This window comes from Xiphias gladius, chromosome 14 (assembly GCF_016859285.1).
Source record: "Xiphias gladius isolate SHS-SW01 ecotype Sanya breed wild chromosome 14, ASM1685928v1, whole genome shotgun sequence".
In the NCBI taxonomy this organism is placed as follows: domain Eukaryota; kingdom Metazoa; phylum Chordata; class Actinopteri; order Istiophoriformes; family Xiphiidae; genus Xiphias; species Xiphias gladius.
This window is the reverse complement of record NC_053413.1, coordinates 1,895,725-1,911,183: the sequence shown is the minus strand read 5'-3', so window position 1 is coordinate 1,911,183 and position 15,459 is coordinate 1,895,725. Positions and strand designations below refer to the sequence as shown.

Genomic DNA, 15,459 nt, shown 5'->3' with positions numbered 1-15,459 from the left:
TTTTACTTATTTCCAGTGTTGGAAAAAACACACATTGAATGCCCTGTGTACATGCTTATCAGCACTAACTCTAGCTTTGGCAGGCTACATATAACTGTACACTTTCAAGATTACGCATTTGTCGAATGTCGAACGCCTGTAAGGGAACTAGAATTGTGGCTGAACATGTGCTCAATACCAAATGTAACACGGCCAGTATTGTACTGTTTTGGAAAGCATAAATTCCGTTAGATATATATGACACATAATTTTCAAAATCGTAATATTAATGGCAAAATATGCGAAAGACTATTGACAGCACCTATATTTTCTGATCTTCCCATCGCTCTCATTTCCTTGCTTGTCACGTTCACGCTATCGGCCGTCAGACGGCCGTCACGTGAGGAACTGGAGCCGTCGATTCCGTCGCTATTGGCTGAATGGGGTAAAAATGGATTGTTATTGGTCCATACCTCTGGATTTTTATGCCTACATCATCATTGCCCCGATCTGCGTTATTGTTTATATATGTTTGTGTTTTTATCGCCAAATAGGGTTTACGTAGGTTGCCTGTTAGCTAAAGGTTATTGGTGAAGCTTTTCAGTGTTAATTTAGCATTGTACTCTGCTGCTGTTGTGCGAAATGCGTGATGAATAGGTACTCGAGGGGTTTCTGGTTAATTCCGAGGTCACTTTTAATGGGATTGTGATTGTTTTTCAGCAATGTATCATCTCATTTTCGTTACGTTACATCTCGCTCGCGATTCATAATGATATTAGCTAATTAGGTGTGTAAACATTGGGAGAAATGCGATGACGACGACCCTTTCCTGTCCTCTAGTGTTGCTTTGTTTCGGTTTCCATTCCCTCTCAGACTCTTACTTTGATAGAGCTCTCCATTGTCACCTGATTTTAAGAGGAAATTGACACCGAGGTGGAAGGGGTATCTTTTTGCTCTACCCCCGGCAAGGACAACATATAAGAAGAACAGACAAGATAAGTACATGTACCGAAAGTAACGTGAAAAGGAGAACTGAAAATTTGTCTGTCATCATAAAGCTCTATCCACCTCCTACTAAAGTCGAAAAAGTTCGTCTAATTTAAGATAATGAATTCAACTTATTTTAAGCAAATGAAGGGGCATGTTGAGATTCTCGTTTAAACTGTTCAGCTGTCTGTAACGAGCCATAATGTCGGACATGGAGAGGTCTCTTCCAGCCATCAGGAGGCTCAGCTATGCGGTGGGACACTTTCTGAACGACTTGTGTGCGTCTATGTGGTTCACATACTTGCTGGTGTTCTACCACTCAGTGCTGGGATTCAAAAACACAAATGCGGGTTAGTCTTCTTGTGTGACGCTCATAATGCTCCTTTCTTTCCACTCATTTTACGCTGATTGTCTTTGTAAATGAGAATATTCATGCATTTTTATTTATTGTAGTGTTATAAACCCTAAACATTCTCATTTCCGTGTATGGATATTTATATTGAATTCATCCAGTGAATGTCGAACCTTGCCATATATCTTTCTTCTCTATCTGTTGTCACACATCGATTATTACAGTATATTACAGAATTGAGAATGTCTTGCTGTGGTGTAGGTGTGTTGCTGCTAGTTGGGCAAATAGCTGATGCTATCTGTACGCCTCTCATTGGCTACGAGTCTGACCAAACCCCTGGCTGTGGAAACTACGGCAAGAGGAAGACATGGCATTTAGTCGGTAAGTCAGACAGATAGAAAGACAGATGGATAGTAGTACACTGCGGCCCCTTTTTACTGCATCAAGAGCTTCAGAAATGATTTACAAATGAACAGTTAAGTTTAAATTCAGAGAATTTGTAATCCACACACAGCTGTCTTTCACATAGTAAACTGAAATAAAGTTTCAGTTCCAGGGTAAGGAGAAGCCATATTTTCATTGTTCCGTGTATTTTCTGCTCTGTAGAGTGCCAATAATGACACCCCTGAATTTCAAGTACATAACTCAGAATATCTTCAGAAATAAATGCAAATGAACCAATTTTGTATAACTAGAATATTTTAATAATATGTCCTTAGGTTACTGAACAAAAGAGAAAAAAAATGAAACTTGCATAAAATTGAAAAATACAAAATATACCCCGCACACAATTATTTTAGTGAAGGGTGCCTTCACTAATATTTGGTTACAGAACCACTGGCAACAATGGCAGCCTCCAAGTGTTTCTTGTAGCCATCTAGGAGCTTCTTGCACTTGTCTGCTGGTAATTTCTGCCACTCTTCCATTGTTATGTATTCAACCTCTTTTAAGTTTCCAGGAGTCCTTTTTGCAATGATAGAGTTCAGATCTCTCCAAAGGTTTTTCCAGCCCAACATGGGGTGGGAAAAAAGTTAATCAGGGAAAGAGAAGTCCAGTGTCTGAATGTCAGTGTTTCCACTCTAGAATACAACACACATGATACATATTAATGCCATTAGGTCATCTGAATGTAAACTAATTCAAAACTAACACACTATTTAGATTTATGTTTTAATGGAAATAACTGATGTGAAGGCGGTACTATTTGTTTCAGTCAGCTGTCATGCACATGCTGTCATAAAGGGTATTCCTGTAACTTACTATGAAACTGCTTTTTGGACTGTGCTCTTGTAGTAAACACTTATATATTTTATTGATCCAGTTCAGGTCAGATCATGTTTTTAATGGCTCTGTAATGACAGCTCTCAGAGGGATATAAAGCGGTCTAGAGGTGATCATTGTTGAACGACTTGACCAGAGGCAGAAAGTTTTTGTATCCCAGTTTATTTTACTACAGTGCAGTAAGATAACAGCTGAACATCGCTGAACCTAAAAAATAGACAGAGAAGCACGAATGTAGACCTCAGAATATAGCAGTGATATATCATCTATAGGCAAACATTTAAAATTTTAAAATTTTAATAGTACTAAGGCTATAAAATCATCAACGTAGATAACAGATTTACTTGTAAAACGAATTCCAATGGCCAAGTGGGGCCAGCACATCTGGATGGGGGACCTTTGTTGGCCTTTGTTGTGCTGTAAAATAAATTAAATAAAATATTTGGGTGAAAATAAAGGTAAAACGAAAACTTACTGAAAAACTAAACTTAAAAATCTACCAAACTGGTTGCTTTGTCTACAATAAAGTGAAAAAGTTTAATTTATTAGCTTTTCATTTCAGGTAACATGGTGTTGAAAACTACAGTAAGAAATTTGAAACGTTTTGTAGACTTTACATATACCATTGTTTATAAGGTATGTAAAAGTCTGTGAGTCCAGATAACCCCTTTACATTTTCATAAAATGACATATGCACAAGGGAACTTCACATGACAAAATGCAGTGAGTGAAAAGTGCTTGAAATTTTGAGGACTTCAGTTGACTTCATTACCCATAAATCATGTAATGCAAGGTCAGATATTTGGATGTGTTATGTGTGCAGCCGGTTGGATGTTGATGAAAAGGTTTTGTTTTCATTAGTGTGTTCCATCTCTGAAGTTTTGGAGCAAAAATTGTGAATTGTGAATTTTGCTCACAATTTTGCACCACTTTCATGTATCTGGATATGATTGAGGTCATCTGATACTACGATATACCGAATTTTCATTTTTTTTGTGCCCCTTTTGCTTCGGTCTGTGTGTTATCCAGGTACACTGAGCGTGTTGCTATCCTTTGCCTTCATCTTCAACCAGTGTCTGGGCTGTGACTCCCTCACCCCTCAGTGGGTAAGCCTGACGTACTTCATCCCATTCATCATCGTCTTTCAGTTCGGCTGGGCCGCCACGCAGATCTCCCATCTTTCTCTCATTCCAGAGCTGGTCACCTGTGAGCATGCTAAAGTAGAGCTCACTGCATACAGGTACGCTATATACACACATATAGTACACACAGAAAGGTAATCTAGTGGTCCTGAAAGTTTCTCCAATGTTTGTTTGAAGATATGCCTTTACAGTAATAGCCAACATCACAGTGTATGCAGTGGCCTACCTGCTGTTCCATGTGCAGGCCAGAGAGGATGACAACCCGCTCAGTGATGCACTCGGACCAATAGATATCCCCGTCTTCAGGGTGAGGAGGATCATCCGACACTTTGCAATGTTCAAGACCAGTGGGTGCAGCTACTGAAACTGTCAACTAAACATAGATGGTGAACAGTACCACTTAACATACCAGGGCCCTTTAAAACAAAACACGAAGGGCCATTGTCTGTGAAATTATATTGAAATTTGCATTAAAATACAAATTTTGGCTAAGTCTAATCAGTAATGTCACCCACGTGTCATTGGGAAACTCGTCTTTGGTGAACAGGTAGCCCACAACAACTTGAATGATGCATGTGTTTGATTACAGCGTGTTATAGTTTCTGATTTCAGAGGAATCTGTGTGCATTTTATGCAAAGGATAGCATGGCATTGGTAATGTCATTAATAATTTAAATCTACCAACACGATGACAGGATTGGCCAGGATCGTGTATTTAAACGTTGACTGATAATCTGTTACATACATATTCCAAATTTAACTTTAAAATGATTTGGAGTATGGCAGCTAGAGTCTTGAGGGTCAACAAAGCTCTAAGGATAATTAGCAAGTCCACATTTCATTTCCTTGGAGGTGAAGTTTTTCTCTCATCAGGTTCTCTCCTCTCAGTCCTTTTCATCTGTCTGCTACCACCAGTGGTCACCAAAACTACAAAAATTATTTAAATCAGAAGAGGCTTAATTGAAAGAACAGCTTGAAGGGTGATTAAATGAATTTATTTGACATAGTGTGCACAAAGGTAAAAGCTGAAGAAATATGTGAGGAATCTCTGGCAATGAGCATCGTGACGTCATCATTTTACAGGGATTGTCACGCCATGAGCCATTCAGGAATATCCCTCCAATAGAGTCTAGACACAGGTGGTCGTGGTGAAAGAGGGAAGAGCAAAAGCTGAGGATCTAGATAGATGTGATATGCATCAGGTTTTCTGATTAGCTCTGATGATTAGATGAAACTGGAGGTGGGGGTGCTTCAGTCTGACACTGAGAATAAGACAGCTGACAGCAGCAGAGAAAGGTACAACTTTAAAGTTTAATAGCAACAAGAAGATTGTCTCACAGTGGTAATGGCAAAAACTGATTGGTTAAAGTTAAAAGAGTGAACACCACCAATCAGCTGATTGAGTTGCATGAAAAGGCATGAAAAGGAAAAAAGAGGGAGAAAAATGTAAATAAATGCTGTAAGTCTTCCTGATTGAATGTTTGCTAAGTTTCATTTGGTCACAGCCACATGCTTTTGTGCTGTGAGACTGCGCTTGCATTTGCATTTGCGCCCAATTTCAGGAAAATAAGGCTCTGTCTGTTCTCACTACGTCTAGATGCGATTTAGTTCAATAAAGCTGACACTTGAAATGATGCTGTGTCTGGCATAAACAAGGGACTCAGATTACACATTTTCTTGCAAAACACTGACTGCCTAGTGATTTGATCTGGACATGTGGATTAGGGTTGGGCTGATGGATGATGCTGTCGTCCCCTGCCAATGGCTGACACTCATCACGATGTTGAACCCAGCATTAAATGTGATTCAGTAGAGTTTTTTAATAGGATTGGTTTTTTTTTAATCCCTATTAAATAGCTCTTTGTGTTTTCTGTTAAGAGGTTGCATAAACTCCATGTGGCAATTTTTACTTGTTGGTTTTTTATTGAAAGATTTATCACTATTGATGGTGTTAGTTTTGCAACACAGGAGAGTTGTTATATGTTTTACCTAACTTCAGTCTGCGACAGGCTGCATTCACACAGTTTGGGGGAAGTGAAATAACCCAAAAAAAGCTTGCCATCTGCCACTATATAACATACTTGGACTTGTGCTATGCTGTGTTGTGTTCCATTACAGGATCTGGCATTGATTGTGCTGGGTATCGGTGCTGTCTTCTCCATCCTCTTCCACCTGGGAACCACTGAGTGGAGGCCTGGAGCTGGAGGGGAGACTGGAGGAGAGGAGGCGAGGAGGAAAAGGATGGAGGAGGAAGAGGGGGACGGGGAACAGAGGCCACTGCTTCCTTGCCCCAAGACCACCTCAACTTTTCTTCAGTGGAAATGTTGGCTGCAGCAGCCTTCATTCTACCAGGTAGGAGGAGTCTACCGAGTTAAACCAGATCTCACTCTCTATCGTTACAAAAAAATAATAAATAAAACACACCGAAGGCTGACCTAAACTTCACAGGAAGCTACTCATCAAGTCAGGTTGAGACAGAAAAAGTTTTTTGCAATTAGCAGTTCCTATTTCAACAGCTAAACATTTGTCACATTTTGTGTTTTGTCAAACTTCTTGGAGCAAAAATGTATAACAGCTTTCAGAGTTTTCACTGGCAGACAGATCTGTATGCTACTGTGTGTCTCTGTAGGTGGCCTTACTCTATATGTCCACAAGGCTAATAGTGAATCTGTCTCAGACCTACATCTCAATGTATCTTCTTAACACGCTGCGGCTGCCAAAGGTATTACAAAATCATTCTGTTTTATGCATATATTTGATATTTTACATGAAATGTTCCTTTTCTTATGTCTCTCTTTCTTCTCCTCTTGTTCCTTCCAACAGAAGTTCATAGCAACAATCCCATTAGTGATGTACCTGAGTGGCTTCCTGTCCTCCTTCATTATGAAGCCTCTCAGTAAACTAATTGGAAAATGTGTAAGTTGAACCTCTCACCTTAGCCAAGTTCCAGACCTCTGAATTGCAACTCAGATCTCCGATTTTACAATGAAATTGAAAAGGTAGTTCACTCTATCAGGCTATATTCACCTTTAACCCTGAATTACTCTTAAAAAAAAAAGAGGCCACAGTCAAATTTAGTAGTAGTCTATCTTATCATTTCTCAGCCAAATAAGAAATAAGTCATAATTTCTATAAAACAGCCCTCTGAGGTCAAATCTGAAGTGCCTCCCCTTCTCTGCACACGTATCACTACACTTACACATGCTCTTTAAGAACACAAATGGGCTCCCTCTTTATTGTATATACTGCAGTGAAGCAAAATTTTAAAGCTTTGTCCATTTTATAATACACTCTTTATTCAATGTCCATAAGCAACATTACTATTAAACCACTGAATCCAATTGATGCATATCCGTCAAAAATTGTACCCCTTCTTCTGAGAGCAAAAATCAGAGAACCAGAACACACATATCAAATACATACTTCAGGAATCAGCAGAAGTAGTTCTTTCCATTGATGGTGGTGCGTCTAATGTCTATTGCAGATAAATATATATAAAGCCACTTGGAAATCATAGGGGTAAAAAAAGTTCCATAGACTCCCCAATTTGCCTCATAATCAACAAATTCTGACTTTTTTTTGTTGTTAAAAGCTTCTGTATACATGGTTACAGTGCAAACAGAACCTGCTAGAAGCTCAATTCAAGTTATGACATAACTTTTCATGGTGGAGATTTGCCAATAAACAAATATAGACTAAAAAAGAATGGGGCTCAAGTTTAACACAAAGCTAACTGACTGAATTTATGCCAATACTTCCTGTTTACCTAACCCAAAGCATGTGCCAGAAACTCTAATCAGATTCATCCCAAATCTATATAACAAAATGAAAAAAGCATAGGAACAATGTAATCCTTGACAGGTGGCTTTTTTGGGTTTTACACTTGCAATAAAAAAAACTTGACTGTACAAGTTCAAAATGTCCCATCAACAGGGTTCTTATATTCCTGTAGTATTGACACATTAATCCATCCATTCATACACAGATAACTGCTCTGTGATGAAAACCTTTCGAGATACAGGGAAAAAGCAAACAATTTTAAGTTATTCTGAAAACAATAACATAGGGCCTAAATATTATTTGTCAATCCAGAGAAAAGTAATTTGCAACTATTTTGATAATTCATAGGTCATTTCAGTAATTTTTTAAACAAATGCCAAACATTCCCAGGTTTCAGCTTTTCTTTGTTGTATATAAAAGTAAACCAAATGTTTTTGAGTTTTGGACTGTTGGTCTGGCTAAAGTGCTAATTTGATTTCAAGCTGTAATGGGCATTTTTCACATATTTTCCCAAACAATTATCATTTAATCGGGAAAATAATCGCCAGATTAATTGATTATGAAAATAATTGTTAGTTGCAGCCCCATAACAATATATGAAATGCCTAACTAAGAAATATAGTAACTATGTCAAAAGCCTTTCACGGTTCTGGAAAACTTATTTTCTCAATCAGCGATGGGGTCCTATATGAATGAAGTGTTTTGGTTATTTCACCTTACACAATTTCTTCTAGTTCTTCTCACTGATTTGAAGTGGGTGGAAAAAGGTACTTCCATGCTTTGTGCCATTAGGTTTTAGCAACATTCAAATCAAAATCTGTTGCCGGGTTGTTTACTCATGTTGCCAGGCCACTGTCAATGAAATCTGATCAAACCCCGCCCACACAGTCCTGATGCAGACTCTTAAACTCTTTATAAATAATATCTAAGGATGTTTTATCAAAATTTTAACTTTCACTTTTCATTTTTCCTCAAAAATGGCCACAGACTCTGACTACGCGGAGAGGCAAGAGTTGATTGACTGGTTCTCTGTTGACCTAAACTTGATCTGATTCTGTATCTACATTGATAAGAGGAGGATGTATCAAAGCCAGAATATAGTTTTAAATTTAACCAGAGCTGGATTTGAACTAGCAAACCACTTGTGATATTTTGTGTGTCTTTCTCTTCTGGTTGATCCAGCTCACCTATTTTGTGGGCCTGTTGCTGATCATGGCCTTCTCCTACTGGGTGTTGCTGAATGACAGGATGGGTCAGCAGGTGTACGGGGCAGCTGCTCTGCTAGGGGCAGGCTCAGCTACCATCCTTGTCATATCGCTTGCCATGACTGCGGAGCTCATCGCTGATCAGACTGTAAGATGGTTGTGTTGGAGAGATGAGGTGTGATATAACTCACTGATAATGTTCTTTTACACTGTCCACTGTCTTCATCTCTCTCTCTCTCTCTGCAGCAAAGTGGAGCATTTGTATATGGAGCCATGAGTTTCACTGATAAGTTTGCTAATGGAGTGGCTGTGATGATCATTCAGGCAATGCATCCTTGCCAGTTAGTACACAGACACACACACACACATCTACTAAGTTTATTGTTATACATATCCAACCTTCATGAAGGTAGGATTTATTGCAGGACTGTTGTATTAGACTACATCAGTTGTAGCTAGGTGTTTCTAATAAACTGGCGACTGAGTGTTTGCTATATTAATGTTAATCATTATAGGACCTGTTCAAACATAAGGCTAGGAAGGTTCAGTGTTCACTGTTACATTTTTCATATTCAAATTTGCTTTATTGACATGAGCATAATTAAAGTGACACTCACACTTTTACAAGTCTAGATCAGTTTACTAGTCCTATCCTGCTAGAAGCTCCTGTGAGGCTGTACTTAGTCAGAGCAATGCATTGAGCTAACACCATCATGCTACCAGGGAATATGCTGATGAGCCATGCTTACAATGTTAGACACAATGTTCTTAGTTTAACCTGTTAGCATGCTAACATTTTTAATTAGCATTAAACACAATGTACAGCTGAGGCTGATGGGAATTCGATTAGTTTTATTTAGTTTGTTAGGTATTTAGTCATAAACCAAAGTATTGGACAAAAAAAGTTTGACCTGATGATTGCAAAAAGTCAGAGGATCACCGAAATTGTTAAAATTCATCCTGAGGTGGACATGATTGCACCACAATTCTTCAAAATCCCTCCAGTAGTTTTTGACACATGTCACTCAAAATCATGTGCATCAAATGCATATAAAAAATGAACAAGAAAGACAGAGGATCACCAAAGTCAGTAGAATTCATTCTCTGGGGACCATGAATATCTCTACAAAGTTTTTGCACCACTCCATCCAATAGTTGTTGAGGTCTACAGTTTACAGAGTGTAATAACCCGGAATCTAAGAAAAACAAAACAAAACAAAAACACCAATGAAACAAATGGTTTGTACGTAACTACTTTTTGTACACTTAACAGTAACAATATGTGTACTATACATCCTACACTACAATACACAACTACATTTCTACACTACATAGTATACTATAATGAAATAAAAACAGTTGAGAACATTGTTGAGACAAAATAAAAAGTTGAATTTTATATGAGAAGATGAGATATTGTTAAAAAGGAAAAGTAAGAAGAAAAGGGATAGAATAAACTGAAAGAGGAGTCAGATTTCTAAGGAGTGCCAGTTCTCCCCCAGATTGTGAAATGCTCCAACATATGTTGTTGTCTCTCTGTCTGTCTCTCAGTACTGCGGTGTGTTGTCCAGCCTGTGTGGGGTTCTATCATTATATCATGGTCATAGTGACAGGAGGTGTAGCTGTCTTCGCAGCTTTGGCTCTCTGCTCCATCCTCATCTGGCCAATCAGGATCAGATGTGAGTTGTACAACTACACTAATATATGTGTGTCTGTGTAGGATTTAGTATATATATGCGTATCTTATTGACTCATTATAGCTGTTCCTTTATTATGTCATGACTGCTTAGTTCTGTTTTACAGCTTTACTACTTCTTTCCTATATGTGTGTGTATGTCTCTGTGTGTCTAGGTGGTTTGCAAGTCATGTCTGATGATGCAGTCAGAGTCAATTAACAGCCCCTCCCCCACTTTCCCTAAAACTGACTCCACTGCAGTACAACGGAAAAACACAAACTCTGGACAGGTCTCAACTGTAGGACAAGAGCTTTCACGTTTGTTTTTTAAAAAATTCATTTTCTTTTTAAAAAGCACCAAGGGAATTCCTGAGTGGCTGCTCGACTGGTGCACTTAATATGGCAGATTTGACAGTTGTGCTAAAATTACAGGATTGAGTGGGAAAGCAGAGGAAGACTTTTTAGGCTTACAGAAACTGACAGTTCCAGCCATTTACAACCTGGACCTTGTTTTTCCATAATTTTCCAAAAAGTCTTTTGACCAATCGTGGACTGGTAATTACAAAAATCATGATAATATAGGTTCATTTCAGTGCAGTAAAGTGAATATATTAATGGATTTTCATCCACTTTCAAAACTCAATGGAGGCTGAGAGTAATGGTGGCACAGTATTTGTTTAGGTGGCTGTTAAATTCAGATGAAAAGGCAGTGTAATTGATTTAGCAATTATGATGTGTCTTACCTCTGGCTGTTTTGACTCTGGGATCTTGCTTACTACAGGTTTAAACTACGGTTGAAACAATTAGTCGATTGATAGAAGAGTAATCAACAACCATTTTGATAATTGATTAAAAAATTTTTAGTAATTTTTCAAAGCAAAAATGCCCAGTATTTTCTGGTTCCAGCTTCCAAAATGTAAAGACTATAATTGCTTGTTTTATATTATTCTAAACTGAATGTCTTTTTGGACAAGTGAATGAAATACATTTGTTTCGGCTCTCAGAAATTATGATGGGCATTTTTCACTAATTTCTGACATTTTTATAGACAAAATGATTAATTGAGAAAATAAATAGCAGATTAATCAATAATGAAAATATACCTTAGCTGCAGCCCCAGTTCAAAGTGTCTTTTGATATTTATGTCGTACATACACTATAAATTGTCTGCACACGGTAAAGAAAAACTATATTTTTATCACTGTAATAAAATGTAACTGTAGGTTCATTTCACCTACAGGGACCATATCGATATTAAATAAGAACTTCAGTAATGAACATGTCTCATTTTACATTGGCGAATTTGTTGAGATCTGCAAATGTATACTATGAATGTGTATCTAGATTGGATATTATACAATAGGTATCTTATGCTTTATATATATAACTTAACTTTACATATAATTGGTCCCTACACACTCTTAAATCAGTGTCCAACTGTTAGTAATGTTTTTTGGCCACACTTTGTTCCCATCAGATTTATACAGGAATCTAATATTCAATCAGAGGCACTTATGGCACTTATAGGTAAATTTGATGTTTGGGGGAGCTGTCAAAGAATCTTAATGATTCTGCTGGAAAACCTAAATTCCTCCTAAAGGAATTACAAGTGCAGCTTCAAGGGCTATGGCTCAAAATGCCAACATGATGGATATTCTACCCCTTCAGTGCAATTGTGGCACCATGGATAACCCATTAAATTGGTCCTTACATTACTAAATTTTATATACACATTCACACAAATCTTCATCTCCAGTATTGTGCACATTTTCCCCATATATTTCAATATATATTTGATTGAGTTTACCCTGGGAATAACATTGGTGACCGCCGAGCACATAAGATATGAGGACCTTTAAAGTGTAATGAAGCAGACAAAGGAATGTTGATGACAATAATATAAAACTTTGGAAAATGATGAGAAAACAAGGTCCAGGATCAAAATGTCTTTAGTTAAACATGTCTGCTGTATTAGACAATGCAGATTGGTAGAGGAAAGACACATTTTCACAAAAATGTCATGGTATACTTCACATAACTGTAGATTCACCTCAACATGAGAAAGGGAACAGTCATCCTGCTGATGCACGACTTCTGATGTGGGACATCAGAGCCAAAAATGAGATGATAAAGGGTATCAGTTACAGTATGTGGTGTATTCAAGTGATCCAGCTGAGAACACCAAAGAAGAAGCATGGACCATTTTAATTCCTGTTGATGTCTTGTCAGTATTTGACAACATCAGCCTGTTATTTATGCTGATGTGACAGAGCATTAGGACAGATTCCTGGAATTTATTTTTCTAAGTGGAATGTTTCATTAAAATGTCATTGCACTACATTTTCTTCCACAAAATGACACATTGATAAACCACAGTTGCACAGATCATCAATGGACACATCAAAACTGACCTTGAAATCCACACACTCATGATATGAAGGAGAATGAAAGTTTGGCTGCAACGCACAGATAGCACTTCAAAAAGAGGAAATAACCCTGCACATAACCTTGAATGTTACTGTGGGAGCAAAAACAGCAAGGGCAATCAGCAAGTTCAACTTTGTCTAAGCTGACTGAGAGACAGTCCCTTCACTGGCTGTTGAGTCAGTTAACACCATGAACTCGGTATACTGGATAAGAGCTTGTATCCCAGTAAAGTCTCATTCACTGGAGTTTTCCACTATTAATAGATGCTCAAGTTCATTTAAAACTTGCTCTGCGATACAGGAGGCATTAAGGACACTGGGATAACTTGTGTTTGTTGTGGATCAAAGACAAAGCACTCTTATTGGGTATCCTCACTCATGGAACAACAACTTACGAGACATTTTTCTATTTCTGTCTTCATAATAAAAAGAACCTTGAATAACAGAAATGTATTTGATATTACCAGACTTTAAAGGGGTCAATACTATAATGTCTGTATTTATATGTGAATATCAATATAAGGGAATCACTGGTAAATTATCAGAGCAGGTACTGATGTTTGACTGGGAGTTATGGTTCACTTCCAGTTCAGTACAAAAGAAGTCTTTTGTCATGTTCAACCAATGCTGTACCAAAGCTCTCTACTATGACTTTTCTGATAATCCCTCATCTCAATTATAATAACTTTGTTGTCCTTTTTTCTGCTGTTGCCTATAAGGGACACATTAAATATCTCATGTGGTGCAACTGGAAATATATCTGTGTTTGACTTCAGTTCTTAACTGTTTGTTGTTAAGGTGACCATTAAGTGAAGCACATAACAGTCACATAATGTCACGTCATGATAAGAAAAAATTAAGAAAAAAGGAAATATTATTTTAAGCAAAAAGTGATAAGAAGTCCTAAGTGTTCAAAAAATTATGAAAATTTCAGCATCCGCATTTCAATGACAACTGGGCAGACTCATTCTGTTGAGGAGGATGATATGATGAGAAGCTCCAGAACAGCTTCTAACTGGACCTTGTGGTGAAATTGTCTTTGCTGTTTCCATGGTCAAGAAGGAACTTTTCAAGAAAAAAATGTTTATTCAAATCTTTTTTTTTTTTTTTTTAAATAAAATGCTGGAGAGATTTACCACTTAAAAACTTAAAACTAATTTGAGAAGGGAACATCACACTTTGGTTGATCTGCTCACAGCTCGTAGGCATGCTATAGCTAACCTTTGATTAGGGGGCACAAGGAGAATATTATATGTTACATTTTATGTTACAGGGTCACAAGTCATTGTATTAGGGAGTGATATTTCCTGAACATTCAAAACGATCTTTTTTTTTTTTTAAACTTAGTTAATATACTCAAAACACATTGATTCTTCATTCATCCTTCACAAATTCTTCTATAGCAATTAATTTATTATCACTATAATTTTTCTTCCTTTTTTTAGCCTTTTTTTTTTTGCACGTTCACATCTGCCCATGCAGTATACTGGTAAGCACACAGGGTATTCTCTCATCCTCCTTTTTCCTGTCCATGTCAAGACAGCATCTCTTGTCACTTGAGTTTTCACTGATACAATACTTACTAATGTCTCATTCTGCTCTCCATAGTCTTTGTGTGTATGTTCTACTTTGCTCACTTGTGTCATATTGCACTTGTAAAAAAAATATTTTTGACTTCAGAATTAGAAAATCAACCATACCAGACTGACCTGTTTTGTCTAAAGTGCCTAATTAACTGAATTAATTCAAAGGTTAGTAAAACAAAAGGGATCACGATAGAGATTTTCGCATGCAGGTCAGGTTTTAGGCATATGAACCTGCTAATTGGTTTGTTTTAAGACTGTTGAGCGACTTTACATCGCCAAGATTAAAAAAAAACAAAAAACTAGAACCCTGAGCTGCATTCCCAGAGAACGGTCTTTTATCGCAATGACCGCCTCACACAATTTCTCTTACAGACGCAGTTTATCAATGTATACAGATATCTTGATCTTCATATCAATCTGGCCTGTCTGACAGTGAACTTGTGTTCATACGAATACTTGGATTTCTGTGATTAAATTTTCTATAGGTGAATATCTGTGGAGCTAAAAGTCTTCGTACTATTCACAAACAAATGTCAAATTACGTAACTGTTAAAATACAATGTACATTAAGTGTAGAGCGATATGTATCTGTAAATCAAGTTAAGTAACTCGTAAAACACATTGCAAAACTAAACAGAAAACCAACCCAAGTGCTGTCGCAGGGTTAGCTCACTAGCTAGCTAGCAGCCGCTACCATGAGGAGTATGCCCTCTCATGAACTTTTTTGATAATGTACTTTTTATCATGAAGATGTTTTTATTCATACTTTATTTATTATGAAAAATCACTCAGAGCCATAACAGCGAACCTAACGAGTAGACACCTCTGCCTTCGGAATGGGCAGCTGTTGTGTGTAATACGCACCCCTGCCGTGAAACGCAACCCGTCGCGGTAACGCGCATTTGAAGATAGTCATCTTAAAACGACGATCAAAAGTACAAATAATAACCACAAGACTTTTTATTAATTTATGTATTGAGGAAACATCAAAAGGGACATTTGATACACAATTTACAACGAATGACAACCTACACAAATCAGTATCA

General features: G+C 37.5%; 1 protein-coding gene across 2 annotated transcripts; it reads left to right on the top strand.

Moving 5' to 3' along the window:
• Positions 1-367: 367 nt before the first annotated feature.
• On the top strand, positions 368-11,287 carry LOC120799225 (major facilitator superfamily domain-containing protein 12-like). 2 transcript variants are annotated; one of them, XM_040144212.1, is made up of 12 exons: positions 368-424; positions 853-1,316; positions 1,580-1,699; positions 3,629-3,839; positions 3,919-4,048; positions 5,860-6,093; positions 6,371-6,463; positions 6,565-6,657; positions 8,704-8,874; positions 8,973-9,067; positions 10,278-10,405; positions 10,578-11,287. In XM_040144212.1, the coding sequence occupies exons 2-12, from the start codon at positions 1,169-1,171 to the stop codon at positions 10,619-10,621; spliced, it is 1,467 nt and encodes a 488-aa protein (XP_040000146.1). In that variant the 5' UTR covers positions 368-424; positions 853-1,168; the 3' UTR covers positions 10,622-11,287. The 2 variants fall into 2 exon arrangements, with proteins under 2 accessions (XP_040000146.1, XP_040000147.1); XM_040144213.1 differs by lacking the exon at positions 368-424 and having other exon boundaries at positions 436-1,067; positions 1,150-1,316.
• The last annotated feature ends 4,172 nt before the right edge of the window (positions 11,288-15,459 follow it).